At 36.1% G+C, this 24,780-nt stretch overlaps 8 protein-coding genes across 10 annotated transcripts; 2 read left to right on the forward strand and 6 right to left on the reverse strand.

The window, feature by feature from the left end:
- On the reverse strand, positions 1-1,796 carry LOC18021631 (UDP-glycosyltransferase 76F1). The gene is made up of 2 exons (XM_006403364.2): positions 1,236-1,796; positions 1-987 (listed from the first exon to the last, which is right to left on the reverse strand). The coding sequence occupies exons 1-2, from the start codon at positions 1,732-1,734 to the stop codon at positions 86-88; spliced, it is 1,401 nt and encodes a 466-aa protein (XP_006403427.1). The 5' UTR covers positions 1,735-1,796; the 3' UTR covers positions 1-85.
- A 1,561-nt stretch (positions 1,797-3,357) lies between these two features.
- Positions 3,358-4,996, forward strand: LOC18021632. 2 transcript variants are annotated; one of them, XM_006403365.2, is made up of 4 exons: positions 3,358-3,670; positions 3,762-4,185; positions 4,272-4,385; positions 4,465-4,996. In XM_006403365.2, the coding sequence occupies exons 1-4, from the start codon at positions 3,389-3,391 to the stop codon at positions 4,521-4,523; spliced, it is 879 nt and encodes a 292-aa protein (XP_006403428.1). In that variant the 5' UTR covers positions 3,358-3,388; the 3' UTR covers positions 4,524-4,996. The 2 variants fall into 2 exon arrangements, with proteins under 2 accessions (XP_006403428.1, XP_024013706.1); XM_024157938.1 differs by having other exon boundaries at positions 4,468-4,996.
- Positions 4,997-5,601: 605 nt separating this feature from the next.
- On the reverse strand, positions 5,602-6,126 carry LOC18021633 (S-protein homolog 3). Its single transcript, XM_006403366.1, has one exon. The coding sequence runs from the start codon at positions 6,124-6,126 to the stop codon at positions 5,602-5,604; it is 525 nt and encodes a 174-aa protein (XP_006403429.1).
- Positions 6,127-8,466: 2,340 nt separating this feature from the next.
- LOC18021582 (rop guanine nucleotide exchange factor 6) lies at positions 8,467-10,944 on the forward strand. Of its 2 annotated transcripts, none has more exons than XM_006403367.2 (7): positions 8,467-8,874; positions 8,952-9,068; positions 9,168-9,322; positions 9,437-9,511; positions 9,598-9,876; positions 9,961-10,332; positions 10,419-10,944. In XM_006403367.2, exons 1-7 carry the CDS (start codon positions 8,553-8,555, stop codon positions 10,830-10,832), a joined length of 1,734 nt encoding a protein of 577 aa, XP_006403430.1. In that variant the 5' UTR covers positions 8,467-8,552; the 3' UTR covers positions 10,833-10,944. The 2 variants fall into 2 exon arrangements, with proteins under 2 accessions (XP_006403430.1, XP_024013669.1); XM_024157901.1 differs by having other exon boundaries at positions 8,955-9,068.
- A 766-nt stretch (positions 10,945-11,710) lies between these two features.
- On the reverse strand, positions 11,711-12,421 carry LOC18021583. The gene has a single exon (XM_006403368.2). It carries the CDS (start codon positions 12,332-12,334, stop codon positions 11,711-11,713), a length of 624 nt encoding a protein of 207 aa, XP_006403431.1. The 5' UTR covers positions 12,335-12,421.
- Positions 12,422-14,297: 1,876 nt separating this feature from the next.
- On the reverse strand, positions 14,298-16,303 carry LOC18021584. The gene is made up of 6 exons (XM_006403369.2): positions 15,999-16,303; positions 15,786-15,849; positions 15,269-15,414; positions 15,066-15,126; positions 14,860-14,921; positions 14,298-14,592 (listed from the first exon to the last, which is right to left on the reverse strand). The coding sequence occupies exons 1-5, from the start codon at positions 16,134-16,136 to the stop codon at positions 14,905-14,907; spliced, it is 426 nt and encodes a 141-aa protein (XP_006403432.1). The 5' UTR covers positions 16,137-16,303; the 3' UTR covers positions 14,298-14,592; positions 14,860-14,904.
- A 2,509-nt stretch (positions 16,304-18,812) lies between these two features.
- On the reverse strand, positions 18,813-21,460 carry LOC18021585 (pentatricopeptide repeat-containing protein At3g53360, mitochondrial). Its single transcript, XM_006403370.2, has 2 exons — positions 21,395-21,460; positions 18,813-21,316 (listed from the first exon to the last, which is right to left on the reverse strand). Exons 1-2 carry the CDS (start codon positions 21,458-21,460, stop codon positions 19,115-19,117), a joined length of 2,268 nt encoding a protein of 755 aa, XP_006403433.2. The 3' UTR covers positions 18,813-19,114.
- Positions 21,461-22,153: 693 nt separating this feature from the next.
- LOC18021586 (mitochondrial substrate carrier family protein B) lies at positions 22,154-24,735 on the reverse strand. Its single transcript, XM_006403371.2, has 7 exons — positions 24,186-24,735; positions 23,601-23,777; positions 23,357-23,506; positions 23,173-23,274; positions 23,006-23,076; positions 22,829-22,896; positions 22,154-22,609 (listed from the first exon to the last, which is right to left on the reverse strand). Exons 1-7 carry the CDS (start codon positions 24,381-24,383, stop codon positions 22,368-22,370), a joined length of 1,008 nt encoding a protein of 335 aa, XP_006403434.1. The 5' UTR covers positions 24,384-24,735; the 3' UTR covers positions 22,154-22,367.
- Between the last annotated feature and the right edge of the window lie 45 nt (positions 24,736-24,780).

Below are 24,780 nucleotides of genomic sequence, written 5' to 3' on the forward strand. Positions count from 1 at the left end.
TTAAACAACTAACATTATTATTTGAAGAGAAATAACATCCAAAAAGTTTGATGAGCGCTTTAAACATTGCATCTTCGTAATTTTTCTAACTTGCAAAGGCATTATTATCAAAAGACAGGACATGAGTCACAAGTTTGTCTAAATTCTTGGAAGAAGACCCATCTTTACTTAAGCAAAGATTAGCCTTCTCTTTCAAGGCAAAGGACCTCTCTTTCATCCCATCTCCTTCCTCTATCATTGCACCTTTTATCACCTTCTCAATCTCCTTCCTATCCATCTTACTTCTCTCTAACATCATTCCGACTTGCCATACATCAACAATGTACCTTGCGTTCACAAGCTGGTCTGTGAAACACGGTGTACAAATCATTGGAACACCTTCACATATGCTCTCTAGTGTCGAGTTCCATCCACAATGCGTCCAAAACGCTCCAACCCCAGGATGCGCCAATACCTCTAATTGATCCGCCCATTTCACAATTTTCCCCTTACTTCCAATGTTTTCCACAAACCCACAAGGCAATGACTCGAGCCACTCGGTCCCTCGGACCAACCCTGGCCTAACCACCCACAAGAACGGCTGTTCACTGTTTCTTAGACCCCAAGCAATCTCGAGAAACTCCTTCTCTTCTATAGCCGCGAGGCTTCCAAAACTCGCATAAACCACAGACTTGGGGTCTTGCTTGTCGAGCCAATTGGTTGTTTCATAAACTTCTTTGTTCTTTGTTTTTGGTGGTAGATCGACGCTATGTTTGTGAAACGGTCCAATAGGGAAGATCGGAACTTGTAACTCGCTGTTCAAATCCATAAGAGAGAGTCTTTCAAGATCTTCGAATGTGTTCCATATGACTCCTGATGAAGACTTGGCTCCTTCCACCATGTCGTTAATTATTCGGTATAGTTCCTCAGGGTCGTTCGTTTCAATTACCGGAAGATCCTTCACTTTCAAAGGTGGAAGCTCTATCACTAGATCATCTAATCTAGAACCTGCATAAAGAAATATTTTAGTGAAAAAAAAATCTTTATCAAATATCTGTGAATACATTATTATCTACAGTTAACTTATTTTTGTTTTGATTACAAGTAAGTTAGCATGATACAAAGGTAATTAATTTTTTTTTCATTGTTCGTATTTTGGTGGTCACCAATCAAAAGATTAGATTGGAACTATGGGGTTAATATTGTTTGGTAAAAATAAATAAATTGAAATTAAAAGATAAAATGTATAATTATACCTTGTTTATTACGGAAGTAACCCTTATCTCTAAGGAGAGGGAAAGCGGCAAAAGCACAGAACGACGCTGCACCACCTGTCCTCAACACGACTCTACGAACTCCAACCTCCTCCGCCGCATCCTCCGTGTTCTTTCCCCAGATCGCGTCGGAGACCAAACAACACACCGTGTCTCCTCCACCTACTTCCGCCGCAAGAGACTCACGAAACGGCTCTGCATACATTTGTTTCAGCAGGCGAATGAGGGAGACGAGGTCCAAACGCGAGGTTTCTGACTGAGACAGAGGATCATCACCTCCTTCTCCTTCGTTGTTGTGACGTATGGTTCGAAAAGTTAAGTGTGGATGTCGAGAAGGATCGGGGGAGTTATAGGAGGTGTGGAGGATCGTGACGGAGAATCCACGGTGGTGCATTATTCCGGCGAGCTGGATCATTGGGTTGAAGTGACCTGGAAACGGTAAAGGGAACATGATTATTCTGCTCCCTTTGCTCTCTTCCATTATTTTTCTTATTTACTTTTGTTTTTTTGTTCGGGATATTTTCAGGAGTTGTTGTTGTGTAAACTCTTACTACACTTCGAGACTAATATGACATACTATATATTTACCTTGTGGACAAGTTAAGCATTATCTTTAGTTCTTTACACTACACGCGTCTTCAAATTTGTGGTGTGTTTAGTTTTACTTCTTTGTAACAAATGGTCCAATTCTTAGTAAAAACAAGAAAACAATTGTCCAAAAGCACGAAAAAGTTGTGCATTGATTTGCTTCGGACAAGTTTTCCAACATAAGATAACTCTTATTCATCTCCTTATTGTAACGCCTCCGGCCTTTCATATGTACAGTCAAATTATAATTTCAAAATGGTACCTCGTGAGGCTCGTGAGGGTAAGATGAATAAAGACATTAAAAAAAAAAATTAAGACAACTATTGGACTGAACTATGTAAACCAAAATCTTTAGGTGTCTAGACTCTCTGTATACTTTTTCGTTAGGAACGTTCCTCTTTTGATGAGCTGGGACGGACCAAGATAAGCGAATATAGGATGTTTTAGATGTCTAGTTTTTTTTTTTTTTCCCTCAGATGTTTAGTTTTCTTTTTTACTAATTTTGATATGATGAATTGTAATTTGTAACGCCCGAAATCAACGGGGTTCCATCTTCTTTGCATAATTTTCCGTTTGAGCCTAATAATTTCTCATTTTCTTAATTTACCTGGTTCAAGTTAGGATTCAGTTTGGGCTTTTTTTAGTCACTTATATAAGATGGACTTTTCATAAACTATGAAATGGGCTAATCCCCTAATTAAGCAACGTTTCTAAAAAACACACACACTCACACACTAATTTGGTGTATGTAATTAACTAAATTATTAATTAAACAACATCATCCACTACAATTTTTACTTAAGATTAAGCAACTACATTTCTTAAGAAGAGGATGTTTTTGTTGGGAGATCGATACCAAATCTCGATTTTGGGTCAATATTCCATGAGTTTATTTTAAGTATATACCTTTATAGGAGCTCCTTTGTAAATGGCTTAATGTTTAATATGCTTAATTAGTCTTTTATTTATAATTTAATTGCGTGAAATGTAAGAGACAATTAGGTGATTTAATTTTCCTTTTTATATATTTTTATGTCTTCTCAAAACTTAAATCAAATCCGAAACTTGAATATATTTTCTTGTGACAAAAAAAAAGAAATCAAATAAAAAAGGTTTATTTACTAAACCGAAATTGCATCAAATCAAACCAACTAAGTAAAAATAGATAAGGGATTTTTTTTTTTAATTGATGAAACAAATTCAAACAATAAACCAGATTTTCCTCCTCTTATTCATACAATTGTTTCGTTCATCACAGACAACAAGTAGTGGAAAAACCACATAGTGTGAGTGTGTGACCACTACACATGTGATTTTCTCGTTTTCTCATTTGACCTTATATATTGGTCAACCATTTGGGGTTTCTAATGTCGACCAGGAATTACGGACTAATAAAATAATGAATATAAAATAAAAGGATACATAAGCAAATAAACTACTAATGCTTTTTAGCTGTCTTATTGAAATGAAAACCTTAATAAAGAGAGAACCCTCGTCAACATTTAATACACAATAGACAATAGAGCCCTCTTTCACTCACTGTCGTTATGGTCGCGCCGCCCTTCGCCGCCGCGTCCTCTGACATCCATCCGCCGTGTCCAGCGGTCTCCGAATCAACCCTGAGTCAACTCGGCATCCCGAACGAGTTCCCTTACGAGTTCGACTCCTCAGCCTTTTCCTCTGTTTTCAACTCTTCAGAGGACTCCACGGAGACGCAATGTGAAACAAGCGACGACGAAGATGACTTCCTTGCCGGGTTGACTCGCCGACTCGCCCTCTCCACTCAACGCCTCTCTTCTCCTCCTTCCTTGGTCAACGACAAACCTGAGGTTAGCTAAAAAGCTTCAACCTTTACAAATGTTGGAAACTTAAAACATTCACAGTTAAAAAAGCTCACTTTTTAAAATTCTTTTCTTCAAGGTGAAACCTGCGAATTCAACACTGAGTGGACCCGTGAGCTGCTCAAACTCCGGAGACAGGAGTCCCAATGGTCCGTTTTCTCAAGTGCCTTCACCGTCGACATCTCCATTTCGTGAAGAAGAAGAAGACTCTTTGAAAGTGTTATCGGCTGCAGCTGGAGAAGTCGCCAAGATCAAAATGGCTAATTTCGTTGCGAAACCCATTAGCCGCCCAAACCCTAACCCTAGCTCCTTCGTCCCCTTTCCTCAAAACGCAGCGTTTTGTGACTACTACTACTGGCTATGGCAGCCGGTTCTGTTCGCGTCTCCTTACCCCGTTGGAGGCGTTTTAGCCGCCCCAACCGCCGTTAAACAGACGTCTGCTGGTACCGGCGTTTTCATTCCCCGGAATCACCCAAACCCTTCAGATTCCCGGAAGAAATCAGGTAACTTTACACCTTAATTCTCAGTAGGAATTTTGAGAATTTTCGCTTAATTTTTGAATCTAAACTGAAATCTGGATTGATTTCAGGAGGTGGATCGGTTAAGTTTCGGTCAAAGGTTGTTCACCAACAAAAGCCTAAGATTAAAGAGTTCTCCGGTCGGTCTCAATCGTCTTTACAATCTACAGGAAGCAGCAAAATCGGTACTTGTTCAAACATTCTCAATATTCATTACTAATCTAGGAAAAAAACAGACATTTGAAGCTATCCTTTTGTTTGCAGTAGCTGGTGGCTGTCTCAAGGAAGAAAGACATCATCTTCCACAAGAATGGATGTACTGAGCTCAAAATTAAGTTGTCTAGGATTCAAGAATTTGGAAAGAAGAGAGAAACAAAATTTTCGGAAATGGTCGTAGTTAGTTTGGGTTAGACTTATAGTTGATATTGTGATGGTTAAGGGTTATAGTAAAGAATAATTGTGTTGGGTGGTGAGTTGGTTATTGTTGTTAGTTGTTGTTTTTAATTAGGAGAATAACAAAAGCAGCGGTTTTAATAAGAATATTTTTTGGCCTTGGGAAGATTTTTCATCTGCTCTTCTTTGGTTTAAAATGGTTATATGTCGTTGTAGTTTAAGTTCACAATGGGAATTCAAATGGTGTGTTGTAGTGCAACAACATAGTGCTGAGAGTACTTTTAGGGTGTTTTCTGTAGTTTTGGAATCTATGGGGTTGCAAATTATCTGTAATTTTGTTTGGTTGGTTTGTTTTGATTAATTGAAACAAAGTTGTAGTGAATAATTGTGGTAATAGAAAAGATTGTATCCCCCCCCCCCCCCACCAGAAATTGAACTAAGATATTTTGTTGGACACACGGAAATTGTATGAACATTGCTTACACGAGAAATATGATGAAAGCTGATAGATACAAAGGCAGAGCATAAAACATTTATATCATGTATATCATGCCTTTGAGTTCATTTGCGAGTCCTCTTCACTTTTCAGACTTGTTACAAGCCTGAATTCTCACAACGTGTCAACAGTTTCATTTACTAAGTATTTTAGCTTCTCTCTATAACCAACCCTATGGAGCGTATGCGTGTCACTATCTCACTCTTACAATTTCTGCATATCCAATTAATATGGTGATTTCTGTTTAAGTAACCGGTAAAACGCGTTTAATTTGGAGAACCGCAAGTAGTCTAAATCCAGGGTTAAAAATCCAACTTGACTTAAAAATAGTCTTAAAAAATCGAAATCAAACCCATCTCCGAGAGTGAGGTTTTTATGGGTTCATCTATATATCTCTTAATTAAAATCCTCTTTTTATTCAATCAATTTTGATGGTAACATTAATTATTAAATGAGATATAGTAACTATGACAATAAATCTTTATTTTTTTTTTCTTTTTTCTCAAAGACGATCATTTATCGTCCCAGTCGAAACAGTAAGGAAGTGACCCATCGCGATTTATACGACACATAGGCTTGAGTGAAGTGGAGTAACTTCCCACCTCCCAAATACATTCTTTACAGACTGGAGTACTTCCAGATGGCGTATCGTCTCTTGATACTTTAAATATATCAAAATAATGAGATCCACCTCCATATCCCCACGTAAAATGGCAACGGAATCTCGTAGTTTTCCAAAAGTTAACATGAAATCTGAAACCCCATGTATGATTCCAAGGGATATGGATCAATCCCAAATCATCCTCGCTAGATTTGCAATGTACGTTCACAGTCTCCCCGTTCTCTACAACGTTGTGGATCACCACATGCTTTCCTGCTAGAGGTAAAAAGCCGTCGTGGCCGCCCGATCCTGCAGATGTTGGTGCTTCCGCCACATCATTTATTGACACAATATCTAACGCTGATGCAAAAAGAACAAGAGTAAATAATGAGATCATAAACATCAATATGCAATGAGGATCATTGGAGAGAGCCATTATATTGTTATGTAAAATTATGCGGAGTGGATTGTTAGATACAACTTAAGATACATATATATTTATATAGACGTGAACAAAATGTACGGTAGCTTCTTTTCCTAATTATTCATGTAACGTTGAATGGATATTTAATTTTATGGTGGTAGTGTTAGTATGTATAGGTTGTACATATGAGTATACCTATATATGAAGTTTGACTAGTATATATAAGTATATAACTATATATATATCTATAAATATATGAAGGCACTATATTATTATATACTAGTCAAACTTCATATATAGAGGATTTTGAGAGATATCATCCAAGAAAACATTGTGTGATTTCAAGAGATATTACTTTCCCACCTCCCAAATACATTCTTTACGACATTATTATATATGAGTATACCTAAATATGAAGTTTGACTACTCTAAAGATTAACCGACGAATTTGTGTGTATATATAGTTTATAGGTCTCTTTTTTTTTTTTTTGACCGATCGAATAAGTTCCAGTACCATTTGGATTTGTAGATTTGGTAATATAATTCTGATCCAATCTTGTCAGCACAGAGTGACATGTCAAATTTTTTTCTTTGAAAAAAAAAGAAGGAAGGGTTACGAAGTGTCCTACAATAAGAAATCGAGCTTACATGAGGCTTAAAGAGACCCGTCTCAGTCTCACTTTCGCACATTTTGTAGGTTTTTAGAACTATTGAACTACGATTTATATATGACTGGATTTGTTATATACATGTATATTAAATTCTAGATGGATCAATATTGGACTCCATCCAAATAACAAGAACAATTTTTATTTTTTTACGTCAGTGTTATACTTATTTTAGACGATCTAAAGATTGACTAACAAGAAACCACGTTTTTTTTCGATGAACCAAGACATGAATATGATGGTCTAAGCAAACGGGATGGCCACATCCAACCATTATATCATTATTTCATTCAATATATACCTAAAAGAGAACATACGCACCGAAAAACTATCTCCATTAGCTGAACTTTGTAGATTTTAAATTTATTACATGTCAAACATAAAGTATTCACGATAGCTCTAAAGTATAACCACATTAATCCTCTCATAGAAAACATTGAAATCTCTATCAAAGTGATAAATTTATTTTATCTTGTAGACAGAGCCGTGTTTACCATGTAGTGAAAAAGGCTTTCGCCTCAAGCCCCCAAAATATGTTAATTTTTCAGGGCCCCCATTTTCTTAAGAGGTGGTTAAGTGGTTTATGGTTGGCATGAGGTCTTTTTTTACATAAGATTTTTTTCTTATTTTTGTTTATAAGAGAGAAAAAAAGGAATAAATATAGGAAATAGATTAAGATTACATTCTCCCAATAGTTTTAGGAAATTGATTAAGATTTGTTTAGATTATCGGCTTTATAACATCCTAAAATAAGATCAAAGCCCTAAAGCCCAAGAGAAAAAAAAAATCATAGATTGCTTATCAGATATTGCTGACGATTCCAGTTTCAGTTGCCTTGGTTAAAAGAAGTTTTTCAAAGTTGAAGTTGATAAAGTCTTAGTTGCGATCAACTATGTCACAAAAAAGATTGAATGGCCTATCTATCATATCTATAGAAAGAAAACTAGTTAAGGACCTCGATTATGAGAGTTTGGTGAAAAAGTTTATTGAAAAAAAAGGAAGAAAGATTATGTCTTAATTAGTTTTTTTAGATTAAAATTTTATTTTTGAATATTTTATATGATTTTAAAATTATATTATATTTTTTGGTTAGAAAACTTTTTTTTTAAATGAAAAAGGCCCTATTTTTTTAGTTCGCCTTAAGTTCCTATAAACTTTCGCACGGCACTGCTTGTAGAAATTTTGGCTAGAAGCTTGGATAAAGTGATGAATCAAATTAAAGTAATGTAAAACACGGAGTTTTAACGGAAACATTCCGTATAACCCAATAATTAATAACCCAAACCAATGAAATTGTAGAGATTCGAAAGAAGTTTTGGTTTAAGTTTTGGACAAAAGACTGCGGGAAGATCACGGAACTCTTTTTGTCCGAAATCTGACGTGGCAGGTATAACGGCTACTTCGAATAAAAAATAAAAAGAAATATATATATAAAAAATCGCAGAGAGACGTTAAGATTTGCATGTGACCTTTTGCAAAATTCAAAAACATTAAGACAGAACAAAAAACAACACAAACAATTGGAATAATCAGAAGAAGAAAAAGAAGGATTTTTTTTTGTTCTCGAATTCATGGAACACAACAACTACCACTCTTCTTCTTCTTCTTCTTCTTCTTCTTCTTCTTCTTCTTCTTCTTCTTCTTCTTCTTCTTCTTCTTCTTCTTCTTCTTCTTCTTCTTCTTCTTCTTCTTCTTCTTCTTCTTCTTCTTTGTGATCTTTCCTTCCTTATTTTTCTGGGTATCTAAAAAAATTCCCTCTTTTTTAGCGAAATGGAGAATAGCTGTATTGCGTTTGAGGGATCGAGACGATATGGTGAGAGTAAACGAACCGTTGGTTTAATTGACTCGGTCACCGAGTCTACGACCGAGTCGAGCCTTAGCAGCTCAAGTTGCGGTGCTGGATCGAGCTCCGGTAGGTCGTCAGTGGCTGAGAGATCTGTCTCTTCGCCGTCATCTCCTCCGACGAAGTCACAGCTCCTTGGATGGCCGTTAGGGCAAGGCTCGTGGAGGAAGAGTTCCGGTAAGATGAAGAAGAAAACGCCGACAAAAATGGACAATTTTGGGTTTAAGAGAATCGGAACAGAGACTTCAGGTTTGTGGAAATCAATCTCTCTGTTTTATAAGAAACGCCCTAAACACGAAGGAATATTGACAATTTCTTTTTTGTAGAAGTTGAGTTGTTGAAAGAGAGAATGGCGAAATTGCTGCTTGGTGAAGACATGTCAGGTTCTGGTGAAGGTGTTTGTCCTGCTTTGGCTATCTCAAACGCCATTACCAATCTCTATGGTATTATAAAAACAAAAATTTACATACTTTAGCTTGTTCTCTAAGTGATATTTAATTGATTTATGATTCTGAGTTTTTTTACTTTTATTTTGATGAAAGCTGCGATTCTGGGGCAACAATGGAGGCTAGAGCCATTACCTAGTGAGAAAAAAACCATGTGGAGAAGCGAAATCGAAGTTCTTCTTTCTGTTAGTGACCACATTGTTGAATTGGTACCTTCTTTTCAGAGTTTCCCCAATGGAAGCAAGATTGAGGTATTTAATTCAATTTCAAAAGTCTACAACTTTAGTGAGAATAAGTCATGTAGATTGTGGATGATTGTCACTGAGTAATTGTGTTCTGTTTCATTCATGATTTGGTGGGTTAAGGTGATGAATTGCAGACCAAGATCAGATCTGTTCACTTGCCTTCCTGCTCTTCGGAAGCTAGACAATATGCTTATTGTAAGAACCTGACCCTTTCTCCTTGTTGATCTCATGAGAATCTGTGATTTCTTAAACTGAGTTTCACTCTCATGATGTACACACAGGAAATATTAGATAGTTTTGGAGAAACAGAGTTCTGGTACGTTGATCAAGGGATTGTAGCTGCGGAATCTGCACGGTCCAACTCTTTCCGTGAAGATGGAGACAAATGGTGGCTTCCTCTGCCACGTGTGCCATCCGATGGACTTACCGAGCAAGCTAGGAAGAAACTTGATCACACTCGAGATTTCACAAACCAAATCTTGAAAGCTTGTATGTCAATAAACAGCATTGCTTTGGCTGAAATGGAAGTTCCACAACCATACCTTGAAGCACTTCCAAAGGTAATTTTTAAAAAATAAAAAAAGACAAATTTTTGAGTTGTTGAATCACAATTTCTTCTATCTAAAACTGTTTTAATCTCGCAGAACGGGAGATCATGCCTTGGAGATTTTCTTTACAGAAACATCACATCGGATAACTTCTCAGCGGATTACTTGCTCGAATCAATAGATCTTTCATCTGAACATGCGGTTGTGGAAATGGCAAACCGAGTAGAAGCATCAATGTACATTTGGAGGAGAAGAGCTCACTCAAGGCATTTGATTTCTCTGTATCGATCCACAGGTGCAAGACCCTCATGGGGGATGATAGTGAAAGAGATGATGATGAATCAAAACGATGGTGACAAGAGGGAGATATTTGCCGGAAGAGCAGAAAGCCTATTGATCCGCCTCAAGCAACGTTTCCCGGGACTTAGACAAACAGCTTTGGACACAAGCAAGATCCAATTCAACAAGGTTTTTTCTTCATTACCTTTTCAAATCTTACTTAAACATGACAATATCAAATCTTTCAAAACATTTAAGTATTGAACTTTTTGCAGGATGTAGGAAAGTCTATACTTGAGAGCTACTCAAGGGTATTAGAGAGTTTGGCTTATAGCATTGGTGTACGCATAGAGGAAGTGTTGTACATGGATGACATCAGCAAAGATGATCATGATGATTCTTCCTCAGACAAGCTGAAATTGTTGTCTAAAGAAGAAGCATTGGGTGGCTCAGGCTCTCTAAGGAAGAGACTTTCGGCTCCATCATTGTTCTCTGTGTCATTCTCAGGCACGTCAACTCCGTACAGAACTCCATCTTTCTCTGCATCAACTCCAAGTTATTCGCCAATGCCATTGACAAGCCCCATTAATGGAGGAGGAGAGAGAGCTCCGTTTCTCTCAAGGAGGAACATTAGGGAACGTTGTGGGTTTGGTTCAAAGAAAGCATTGGCTAATTATCTCCGGGGTTGAATTTAAAGAATCATATTTTTATTATTATTATGTTATGTTATTGAGTTAAGCTTAGTTGATTCTTTTTGTTATCTCGTGTTTCTTTTATATATAAAAGCAAATCGCTTGTCTGTATCACAATCCACTTTATGTTGTTGTCCTGGTTTGTATTCTAATTCATTCTTCATTGTCTCTTGTAGAACCATATATGTTATGTTCCAACATATATTATGACTCTGAATGGTTACTTAGGACAGTGTATGTTGCTACTCTCAGCCACTCAATCAAGTCTATTGTGGGATAGAATTTCAAATTTCTCAATTCTCTTAACTGAAACAGAACACACACACACATACACAAAAACAGAGGAACTTAATACTTAGCTCATAAACTTAATCAGCTGTAATTGGCTTTTTCACCACTAACAAATTCGGTTAAACACTCAGCCAACACTGAACCAAGTTATTCTTGCTCCAATATTCATCTTCAAGATTAAACATAGTATATTGATGAGACCCATCTTGCTTATAGGATGTCGAAGCTGAGAAGTAAACAAGGGTTTAGTAAGAACATTAAGCTAGTTGATTTTCAATCAGCACATTTTGAAGGTCTTGAGTTGTCCAGATTGCAATTTTAACTCCCTGTCACTAATATGTTATGTGTCCTCAAGAAAGATTGTTTTGTTGTATAATATTGAAGTTAGTTAAAATCTTATGATTGAAAACTAATATAGATGGAAGTAGAAGCAGAACAAGTTTTATTTGATTTAAGGTAACATTACATCCATAAGATCGAAAAGCTAGCAGGTATTGATTCAACCATTATTCCATTATACAAAGACAAGTCCCTAAAGTGGGAGCTAGCTAGCGAACGATCGTGCTAAGATAAGTGACTTAATCTCAGTAGATAAAAGGAACCGTAGTCTTCAAGTAAGATGAAGCCTCCTTATATCCTGGCTCATCACCCTTCGGCACAAAGATGACGTCAAGGGAATTTGGGTTGAGAACAAGGTGCTCTATAAGACTGGTTGGTTCCGTGAATACACCGACACTGCTAGACTCGTAAACAAACTTGTAGACATCGTTGTCTTTCTGGATCGTGAACGTGCTGTCAGGTGCAAAGACAGAACCGGCCGCAGTTATGTCAGGTGTTGGGAAAGGTGAGCTTTTGTCAACTCTCCAGATCCCTGACTCAGGGCAATGATCGTATGCGTCGTAGCGAATGCTTAAGTTGGTGGACAAGGGAACGTAGTCTGCTCCTGACTGCAACAAGAATACAACAGACAAAGGTCTATGTCTATCCGACAATACGGCCACTTGTGGACATTGAATGTCGAGGAATCGCTGGTGACGAGAGATCCATACTTCTGGTTGACCGGCCGGGTGGATGAAATACGGTTTGTTGGGCTTAACTGGTCTCCCTTTGGCATCCATCACGGCTTCGTTGATCCCAAGAGCAGATGCTGTGACGACGACCGTGAGCAGCAAGAAGATCACCAAGTTTGTGGTTGCAGCTGGTTTCATCGTGTGGTATTTGCTTTCTTGTGAAAACTATTTCTCTTTCTCTATCTCTCTTTTTGTTATTCTTTCTTTTGCTGTGTGTTTGGTGTGGTGAGCTCTTAAGGCAAACGTTGCTAGGGTATTTATAGTGGAAAAATACATGCATGCTAAACTAGAGAACTACTAAAATAATGGAATCTTACCTACTAAAGCTTATAAAATAATGGAAACATTTATGTTATAGCACTTGTCACGAGATCGTATAACATCCAGCTTAAACTGATTATTTGTACTTTTCTTTTAATTAACTCGATAGCGGAAGCAAGATGCGTTTTGTTTTGCGTTTAGATTGGAAATTTAACGTATATATATATATATATATATATATTATTTTTTTGTTAGCATTGCTCAAGTGATTATTGCTTGCTCTGCATCCTTGATTTTTGATATTTGAAAATAAAAGTTTTAAGAAAATTATAATTTTTAGGACGATCGAGAAATCATTGATAAACGTTCCAACTGCGATAAATAAATAAAAAAACCACAGTTTAGGAAAAAGTAAATGTAAATATTTAAGAAAATATCATTCTGAGATTGATATGAAGCCCTCTAATATAGGCAATGCAATGTACCTCTCAGATAAGCATATTCTTAATCCAGCATTCAGGACATACTGTATGACATGGTGATGATGGCCATTGATCGACCGACCTTGATGAATCACCTAACATTTCCACGGATCGGAGACGAGTTACTAAAATTTAGTGGCATGCTTGCACTTTTTAATATTTAAGTACGATCTTTTTTGTTGTTTCACCGATTTGAATTCAAGGGTGGTCTTGCGAGATCTTGTTCTCCATGCCGTTTTTTCTTATGTTGATGTAAAAAATATATATAGCAAAATATTATTTCCACATTGTAAAGTTAAGCATGAACGTTAACAAACTCAAATTTCATTTCATTTCATTTCATTTATTGTTTGCGTGCGCGTCTAATATGTGTATGTATTCTAAAATATTGTGATTTTATTTGAAAATTAGTAATACATAAGGAGAGAAGGATGTTACTAAAATTTACTTGTTAAGTCAGTCACATTTACGAATTTCAACATTCAGGAATTCGATATGGGGAAAAACAATAATCTACTTCAAGAAGTTGATCCAATTAATTGATCACAATGATTCCTCCAAAAACTAGTGCGCTGTCGAACAAAAGTAAATTAATTAATTGTAGTAATCTTATATGCTACCTAGTCTAAGATAAGAGATCAGAAAACTTAACGTGGCATATATAGCGAATTTTACGAATTGTAAAATAAACACGTTCAAGGCGAGCTACTGTTTATTTAACAGTTCACTCTGATCCATAACGACTAATCTATTAGTAAATTGAATAAAATCTACCCAAACCTTTTGATTCATCTTAACTTATTAATCTTGTATACGTAGACGTGTTAACTTGTGACAATTTTTAAATCCAGCGAGATGGATATGCGCCTAGATGTTCGTAGACGTGTTAATGGAGAGATACAACGATGAGTAGAAATTACAGTAAATATGATGGCGAATAGACTGGATCAGCGATGTTAGGAGGAAACGGCAGAAGAGCATTCACGATTTACCTTTGAAACCTACGATTCACTATATCTTTCCAGCCTATCAATTTAATCATAAACGTAAAACAATTTTATGTAATTTGTTGACATAAAAATAAAAATAAATGCTATAAATTCTTTTACGAAATGAGCTCATTTGAAGGAAAGGCATACGAGATGAGCTCCTTTATAGGATTTTGATCCATTGATTGTTTAGTTCTTTAAATTTGATATAGAGAATTTGATCATCAAATTCCTAGTTTGCAACTGATATATTTCGGGTGGGACTGAACGGGAAGTTTTTTTCGTCTCTTTTGATTTATTTGTTCATTACACGGAACATAAGATATTAATTAAGATACAATGAGCTTATGCTATTTTATACTAGTAATAAATATGCTTATTCATTATGATCTAAATATAAAGTTATATTACAATCATACATATAGCACCAAATGCATCATATAACATCGCATCACACCACATAGACACACTATTAGAACAAACAATAATATCATCCAAGAGGCTTGTCTTAGTGTTGCGTTTTTCGTGAACAGAACAAATCAACATGTCAAGAACAAGTTACTCTTCTTTTATACAAATACTACGTACACTCTTTAATTTAGAAAGGATCTTTATATAGCTTGTATATAGTAGTACTTTCATATTAAGATTGTCTCTTAATTCCCTGTAAAATGGTCACAAAGACTATATCAGAGATTATGTAGATCAGAATAATTTGTGAGACCTAGAAAATTAAAAATAATAAAATATTAATATGTTGTGTGATCTAATAATAATTAATAAGTAATTTGAGGTATATATATATTTGATAATTCAGCTGAAATTTTTATCCACTATCTTTTTTTTTTGGTCTTTAGATAAAGAAATTACGAAAAAAGCATGAGATTTTCCGTAATCCTTCTGGAGCATCTATTTTATTTAATCAAAGTACCTTAGCAGTTGCTCAAAATCAGGATTGCACGACATGCAGTGCATGTTAGTAATATAGCGACCCTGCATGCACCAAATATAAATTTTTGTTATCATAATTAGTAATAATGTAACAAATCGTAGAAAATGATCGGATGTAAAACGAGCCTTTCAAATTGTTATAAGTAAATCTTTAGAATTGGATAGGAAAACATGCGATATATATACCTTCCCACCAGTTTCCTCTTGATGCGCTTTTGGAATCGCCTTCCTCTCCATCTTTCGTGTACTGTATATATAAATTCAAAGTAAATTAAAGGAGAAAAATAAAATCTTTAAATAAATACATATACAAATATAGACTATATATACATACGTGTAAAGAATATGAGTTTTGTCACGTAGGTGTTATGTATATGACTACGACTTACAGTATCTTTGGTGGTAGTCGTTGTGGAGGAATATTTCTCTTGGCCTCCATAGTAAATGGATGAGCTCAAGTGGCAGGGTGGTTCTGTTTCCTCATTATAATGGTAACTCTTTTTCTCCTTTTTGTTGCTTCTTTCACCTCTTTCATCTACATATTAACCCGCCAATCGTTGATAATTTTTTCGAAATGACATTAAAAGACTACATTTTGGAATCAGTAGAACACTAAGTAGACAAGTCACACTCTAAATTTTGACGCATTATTCATAAATTTTTCTTTAATTTTCCGAGAATTCTATACTCCATATTTGTTTTTTTAATAACCAGAGGATTCTAGACCTCAAAATACTGAATAATCTATAAACCATATGAAAAATGGATATTTACAATTTGAATCGTTTACAGTAACCATTAACCAACCATCATTTATTTAGAGTCCATGACATGGATTTGAAGTTTCTTAAGCCAAAATAAACATATCCCACTTCTACGAAAAAGAACTCATGAAAGATTAATTACTTGCAGATTGATACTTCAGTTGTCCACCTTCACTTGTGAAGCCCACTTGCCTCCCCAACATCCCCTTTTAGTTCACACCAAGAAAAAATTAGAGAGTAAATCAGCATAATTATTAATATTAATCTAGAGCTCGTAAACATATATGTAACATGCATATGTACGTTAAGAATGATTTACGTATTCTTCTGGTGTAAAAATATGGAGATGACGTACCGCAGAGGGTGGTGGGAAGATAGATTTGAACAATCCACTGGTTGATGAAGAAGACAATGAAGAGGCTCTTGGACCAAATATATGGTCGAAAGACGAGGAAGAAGAGGATGAAGCAGCAACAGTCTTCTTCTTGTCCATTGCCAACGTTGTGTAGGTGGATATGTATATGTATATAAAATTTAAAGGGTCTTTTTGGGGGAAGATGAATTGTAAGAGAAAGGATTAGATTTGCAGAGAGAGGCGAAGAAAGGAGAGATCATGTGATGAAACAAAAGAGAAGACACGTGAAGATTTGCAGTTGTTTTGTGAGACTGTTATTAACTGTCGTCTCTGCATATTTATAGTTGAAAACTTTGACTACATGTGATCGGTCTTTTAGATTATTTGTAGCCTATTTTAAATCTATTTACTCGTCATTTTCTTTGTGTTATATCTGTCATATGAGAAATTGAGAATGAATAGATATGTTTTAGTAAAATATTAAAAGACGAATAAGAACAAGAATATTAAAATTATATTACAAAATTAATGATAATTTTGGTTTTTATTATATAAGTAGAAGATAAAGTATTGTGGAGCCTAATTTTTTATATAACTTGTACTTTATATAAATTCTTCCCCTTAAATGGGCATCATTGAAGTTACACGATTTTTTTTTTTTTTTTTGGTAAAAGAAGTTACACGATTTGAGATACAGAGATGAATATAATACTAATTAAATAAAAATCACAAGACTTTTCTACACTAATTTTTGAGCTATTTTGTGAGCTATCGATAGTAAACTAATATAGAGATAGTGTAGATCATCGTAAGAAAATAATGGATTAATTAAATTATCAACTGTGTAAATCAGTATATATTTATGTATGTGCTTTGTTAGGTGTATGGCCAGTCCCAAAATTTATATCTATCGACATAGAGGTTAAGATTATGAAAGAGGCCAGTCTATATTTAGACTAGCAAGGAATTCCAAGCAATACCCCAACCGTAATTAAGGACAGTGCTGATTAAGGATCTATACTGTTCATTTTCGGTTTCCAATTTGGTAGGGTATTTTTGTAAATCTAACTAATTTTAGATTCAATTTCCTTATAATATGAAAATGATAAATTTCTTCAAAAGGTTACGCGGTACGTACGCTACCAAAAGTAGTTGTCGTATCAATTAACGTAGAATCTTGAAGATCATTCCCATGAGTGACCTAATGTAGTGCCCACACTAAAGTCAATAAAGAATTACGAGGCAAATAATATGCAAAATGCTTTCCAAAGTATTCGTAAAATAACTTTTTGTTCTAGAACATTATATATAGTTATGTTCTAAAAGGAGTTAATAAATTCCTTAATATTAGAAAGAAAAAAAATCCATACGAGAGCATACATTTAATTTGCTCGTTGTGAAGTCATAAATCGACTGCAAAAATTGTCAAAATTATTAAACGGTCGTCTAGTGACTGATTAACGTACGGAATAGTTTTCTTTAGCCAATACAATTTCATTAGAATGACGCCATGCAATCGAAACATAATATGATTAAGCTGACAGTTTCTATCACATTCATGCATGTCTGATCATGTATTCAATATAATTTTTAAATGGTCTCAGTTAAATGTTTAGTTGATTGGCAAAAATATTGAAATATATAAGAAAATTGGTGTCTTAATTATAGGAAAAATAAAAGAAACCATAAACGTTTCTTACAAAAGAAGCAACAGAAAAAATCAAATGACGTTTTGACAGAAAACAAATAAAAGCAAAGAAACAAAACGTATATTGAAAAAATGTTTCGATGGAAGTTTGAAAAGAACTAGTGGGTTGACATTTATACCAATCTGCGGAGCTAGAGATAGGTATTATGGGGGTCAAAAAAAATTGGACTCAGTATATAGAGAACAACAAAAAGAAAATTTGACCAATTCACCACAACAACAACACTTGAAGTAAGCTTGCAAACAAAATTTTATTGATTTGTAGGGGTCACTTGACCCTCTCTCCAAGCTTGCTCCGCCACTGAATCTACCGTTAATATGATGAACGCAACAGAAGACAATAAAAATTTATTGTGTTGGGGAATATAAGTATATATATGAAGGACCATAAGATCGATAATGTCAAGTTTAATTCGCTGTAGTGTGATATAAGATTCATCAATAACAAAGGGTTGACTCTGTTGGTGTCTCGCAACTTGCAAATTGTGGTTCATATCGAAAAAAAAGAACAATTATTTTTTCTTTGCAATTTGTGGAATCAACGCGACACAAAAAGAAAAATGATACCATATTTTCAGATTTCAATAGAAAAGAATACTGATGAGTATATCTTATATAACAAGATGACTGTTCATGAGAAGGGCACAGCCGCACAAATATCCATATATTGACATGCATGAAGAATGTTGGAGAGAGAAGCATAGCCACATGTTAAGAAGGAGATAAAGAAGATATAGCTAAACAAAAAAAAAAAAAAAAAAAAAGATATCGCTAAACAACATATATTCTCTCTGCACCTATTGTTCGAAACTTGGACCAAATTACCGTTTCGAAATTCGGATCACTTATTCTTGGTTGACATTACATTTGACTTGAGTTTCTTCATCTTAATATTGTAAGTGACACTTTGTAAAATATTTTGGTCATTTACTTTCCACGTAAACACCTCTTCACGGATGCTTTCTTTTGACCACTTCTGGACAATAACTAAGTATATTACTTAAAATTACAAAATAGTAATATTAGCTAAGTTTTAGTGTTTCAGCATTGGCGAATTTGAACTGTCATTCTAGACACACACACACAAAAACAAAGAATGTTGGCATAATAAATTTATATTAAAAATACATAAGTTTCAAAATCTTCAATCTTTTTGGAGTAATTGTAGAACATCTTCTTCATGAGTATCCCTGAATGGCTTGAAAGTAACACAGTTCCTTGAATGTATATTGTCCTTGAAGTTGTATCTTGATAGCCTTTCTCGGTATGTGGAGCAACATATATGAGTCTTTCTATTCCTGAAATCTCCATGAGTCTCTCTCTTTGGTTTTGCTCTTGAAGGAGGCCCTGGTGGTTTTGAGCAAGGTATCATGAAATTAATCTTGTGGTGTACGTTATAGGCACAAAGTCAACCTTTTTTAGCCTTTACTTTCTCCATCAAGTCATTCAGTGTTTTGTATATATCATCCTTCTGAGGGTGGTGTTGATCCCCGGAGCAAAACTTGTGGATTTTACCTCCAACAGAAAACCAACTCAGTCCAGGTTCTTTTCTCATTGCGTGAGAGTTCATCATATTTCTCACATATAATTCAGCTTCAATATTCCCAGCTTCTCTATATGTGTTTGACAAGAGAACAAGAGCAGCTGAATCTTTTGGGTTGTAAGAGATAACCTTTTGAGCAGCAATCTCTGCCAACTGAATGTTCCCATGAACCCTACATGCTCCAAGCAATGTCAACCAGAGTTTCACATCAGCTTCTATTGGCATCGTCATTATAAATTTCCATGCTTCAGATAGACGTCCCACGCGGCCTAGGATATCAACCACACAAGCATAATGTTCAAGTTCCGGGACCAATCCGTATTTTTCCTCCATCAAATGAAGATACCTCAAGCCTTCATCAACTAGTCCACCGTGGCTGCAAGCAAATAGAAGGCATAGAAATGTAACAGAATTAGGTTTTGGAAAGACAAGCTCCATTTTTCGAAACACTTCCAAGGCCTCCATGGCCATACCGTGTTGGGCATATCCAGATATCATGGCGGTCCATGAAATGACATCAGGGTTCTTCAGCGATTCAAAAACCTTGATGGCTTCTCTTACGCTACCACATTTTGCATACATATCGATAAGAACACTCTCGACACATTTGTCTCTAGCGAAGCCAGTTTTGTACGTTAAGCTATGGACTTGCTGCCCATACTCGAGAAAGCAGAGGCTAGCACATGAGGCAAGTACACCGGAGAATGTGATCTGGTTTGGTTGAAACCCCATTTCTCTCATCTGAGAGAAAACGCTTAGTGCTTCCTCCCATTCAGAAGACTGAGAATAAGCTGTCACAAGCGTTGTCCATGAGATTTGGTTTGCTTCCTCCCTAGTGTCAAAAAGCTTCCTCATTGCTTCAAGTTCCCCACATTTGGCGTATGCATCCATTAGGGCATTGCAGAGACTCACATCGATCGATTCTTGGCCAGTTTTCCAGATCATCCCCTGAACTTGCTTTCCATATTCTAAAGACCCCATGTCAGCAATTGAATTCAAAGTACTGCAGTATGTGTATACATCTCGCTTGACATTATTCTGACACATTCTAAGGAACAGCAACATTGCTTCTTCTCCGTTCCTAGAAATCGTATAAGCAGATATCATAGCGTTCCACGGTAAATTCACTCCGCATCCAGAGAAATTCGCCTCAAAAATTGACCGCGCTTCAGTTACACACCCACATTTTGCAAGCATATCAATCAAAGCTGTTCCAACGTGTATGTTTGACTGTACACCCATTTCTTCAGCAATACGAGTTATGTATCTACCTTTCTCAGCATCTTCCAACTGTCCAATAGCTTTAGAGACACTAATAAAACAAGATACATTCGGTCTGATTCCCTCCTCAAGCATTCTCAAGAAACTATTGTATGCTTCCGTGTAAAGACCGTTTGACACAAACCCTGATATCATCGCATTCCATGACACTTCGTTACGATTTTCCATAGAACTAAACACCTTACAGGAATCCCAAATCCTCCCCAACTTAGCATACATGCTAAGCAAAGATGTATTAACAAACGAAAGAGACGAAAATCCCCGGATTATAACTTGAGCATGAACCATTTCACCCAGATCAACACTATCTACACCAATACATGCCTGCATTGCAGCAGAAAGAGCGTACTCATCAGGGAAAATATGGCATCGCAGCATCTGAACAAAGTAATCAATACCATCACGGTAAAATCCGTTCTCCGTGGCTCCGACCATTAAAACAGTCCACGAGAAAACACTCTTCTGGGGAATTTCGTCGAACACCTGACGAGCAGAACCGAAGTCGGAGCATTTGGAATATGAAATAACCATCTGATTCATCATCACCGTCAAAGAATTCTCCAAAAATTGAAACTTTTTAATGATACTATGAACTGATTTCGTTTTCTCCAAACACCTTTTATCTGCAGACTCTCGTAATAGCTCAATCAGTGATGTAACTGAATAACAGTTCCCGTGAAGTTCATCGTTTACTGTTAATGATGATGAGATATTATTCCACGAAAAGGAGATTCCTCGAGTCTTCTGCTTCATCAGAGCTGGTAGAAACACAGATGAGCTTCCTGTCTGGAATACATGATCTCGTCATGAATTAAAAAAAAAAGCAAAAATAAGAGGGACAAAGAGAAAGAGAAAGATTCTCACAGATGATGGAACTTCATGTAATTTAATACCCAGAGGAAACGATGTCCCGACAGAGGAAGAGTTCATCTCAAATGTGTTGCAAATCCAGAAACAGGGGAATTCGGCAAAGAGACGATATATTTCCCGGGAAAATTCAGAGGTTTTCGTCCAACAAAAAGCAAGAATTACCAAATCAAAAACATTGAAAAAAAAAAAAAACTAGGATTATACAAACGCCATGATGTGCTATCAGATTTGTTAAGAACGGCGTGATTTCCTTTGTACGTATTATAACTGACGAAAATCCTCGGATTATGTTTGACAGTTTTGTCAGAAACTCTTTTCTAACTGTCCCCTCCAAAAATAGGCTCATTCTAAAGAGATGTGAGTCAGATTATTTATACTAAAATTTCCACTACCAAACTTTCTCTTCTCTCCGAGATGGGATACAGTCAAGCCCATTATCTTTATTCACAACGGCCCGTTAGCAATTTCCTTTGTTCTGCATTCTTTTCTTTTAATCACAACAATCTTAGAAAATCATATGCAATAATAATGGATCAAATTTTTAACACTCTCTTTAATCGATCGAACTAGCAAGAATACAAAGTATCATCTGCTCTACTGCAAAACTAATTTTCATATTTGTGTTCATTATACATTCGTTTCATCAACCAATAATCACAATCCATTGCAATATTAGAGTTACAACCCAGCAACAAGATCAATTCATATACTTTGCCTCTCTAATCAAAACCAGTATATCGTTTACAAAATTTTTTACAACAAAGTCATGTTTGTTTTGTTGATGATGAGGGCCATTAACTAGAACTGTACAATGTTAATAATATCGTATAATCTAAAATCACTAGATATAACCAAAAATACATATATAATTCTACATTTCGTATAATAATTATCCATCCCCGCTTTTTGGTTTACAGTTTTTGCCTCTCCCCAAAAATAGACCTACAAATCTATAGCATAAAACTTGTTATAGCTGTGAAGAAAGATCCAGGAAGTAAAGCTTGAGCGTCTCGTAGGTCATGAAACAGATCCCAACACCAGGAACCACTTTATAGTACTCTGGAAGAATTCCTCTGTACAAACCTTTCACTCCTTCTGTCTTAACAATACGCTTCAATGTCCCCAACAGACCTGTCTTGTACACAACCGCTCGCCCACCCACTCCTTCTAGCTGCTTCCTTCTTCTCACCAGATCCAATGGAAACGTAGCTGCGGAGTTAAGATGACACATAACGTGTTATAATCACATGTTGGAAGTTTAAGTATAGTGTAAAGCGAATTCTGACTTGAGACTAATGATGTGATGCTTGCAAGCAATTTGAAATCGATGATATTGCTGATATAATCAGGTATTTAAGAGCAGAAAGATATATTACAATGGCAAACAAGAAAAGAAAAAAAGGTCAAAGAAGAGCAGAAATAACTCACCTGTTGAAGATGCAATGCCTGAAAGACTTCCACAAGCTAGACTGACTATGACAGGAGAATCATGGGGCCTTGGGGGAAAAAAAAAAAGAAGAAAAACAAACAGACAAATAATTTTAGGAGGAAAAAATATGATAAGTTAAACTGCAGACTACTGTAATTTAGAGATGGATTTATCACCTATTTGACCTCCAATAAGATCTCAATGATTCGTACACAGAAAAGCTAATGGCGATACTAGGCCCAACACCCTGTATCAGAAAAAATGAAACCTTAGTCACGAAAACAGGAGAGTGGAAGGATACAACATTTTATAATGGATGCATCTTTGTTTTTGTGGAAAATACCACAAGCGTTGTTCCGAGTCCCTTGTAGAGGCCCAAGATACCTTCATCGGTGCTGATAGTGCGCATAGTATGCCATATACCCGTGTAGTAGATGACTTTTGTCTGCCATTGACACAACGATGAATATCAATGACCAGCTAACGCAACAGGGATGAAATCAAATACGTATGTTCAAAAAGCCAACCTGAGCAGCAAGGCGAGTTCTAACAAGATCAAGTGGATAAGTGGCAGAAGCAGCTGTGATTCCAGCCAAACCACCGGCTACAAAATGTATAAAAAGGTTTGAGCTTATACTCTCCCTGTGATTTTCCATCCCAGTAACCATATACATGAACTGAAAGCAATGAAAGATCGAATCAGAAAATAGGCTAAATGTGGGAGCAAAATGGCACACTATGGCCAAACTTGTAGACAAAAAAATCTCAGACCTTCTTGTAGTGTTCATATGTGTAGAAATTGATAGAAGAATATGGAAGCCGGTGAGCAATTGTAACAAGATTCCCTTTCCAAAAAGCCCTGAATCCTTCTTCATTCAATATCCGTGAAGCCTCGTGCAATATGCTCGGCTTTCTTAGAGCTGCCGCATTTGAGTGCATGCCTTGCACCTAAGTCACAAGAGAGTGTATAATCAAGAAAAAGAAAAAAAAAAAAACTACCTTTCATGCATTTCGAGGTAGAAAATGTGCGGTTAATAAAGATTTGGGATCATCAGATGTAAACTTTACAAAAAGAACTCTCAAGCACTGCATAATAATCAAAACAATAGTAACTTCAATAGTATCAAACACACTTAAATCGTGAAGAAGAAGAAGAGAAATACAAATAGCTCTACATTTCTAGGGATTCTTAATTTTTCTCGTCTGGAACAAAATTAGAATTAAAGGATCACCGAAATTGCAATTGAAAAAATCCTTAATTGGTCTTTCGCTTCAATAACCCAACAATCCAGTTCTATGAAACAAACAAAAATGAAATCTCGAATTTTCGCGTTGCTCTCTCGATAAAAACGAAACCTGGAAGAGAATGGTGAGGCGAGAGAGAGGGGCAGTGCAAGTCTTGCTAAAAGCGCCGGCGATTCCTCCGGCCAAGAGCTGCGACGCCGATTCGATATGTGATCTCTGATCCTGCGTTAGACGGTGAGACGACGATTTGTTCCCGACGACGCCATGCCCTGAGCTCACCCCAACCCTAGCTTCCGTCTGCATCACCATTTGCCGCTCGAATCCCGATCAAAATTCTCAATTTCACACCGAGAAGATTATCCGAACAATACCCCTCTCCTCAACACAAAAAAGTAGCTCCGATTCCGGTGAAAAAAAGAATCTATCAATGATCTTTGATTTCGTTTGAATTGGGTTTGTTTGCTTCAAAGTTTGGCTATCTCTTCTTTTTGTGTGCCTTCTTCTCTCTCGTCTTTTCCAATTTTCTTTCTATTCGGTGCTTTCTCTCTGCTTAAGACTTGGTGTACGCTTGTTTCCAACGCGCACACACTAAACGCTCCGAACGACAGCGTTTTGATGCGACGAGCGTTTTACCGCCACGTGATTGTTAACGTCTTTTTTTTTATTATTATTGTTTTCTTGGTCAGATTTGTTTTTTGTTACACTT

The sequence above is a fragment of the Eutrema salsugineum genome, unplaced genomic scaffold (genome assembly GCF_000478725.1).
Source record: "Eutrema salsugineum unplaced genomic scaffold, Eutsalg1_0 scaffold_16, whole genome shotgun sequence".
Classification (NCBI taxonomy): domain Eukaryota; kingdom Viridiplantae; phylum Streptophyta; class Magnoliopsida; order Brassicales; family Brassicaceae; genus Eutrema; species Eutrema salsugineum.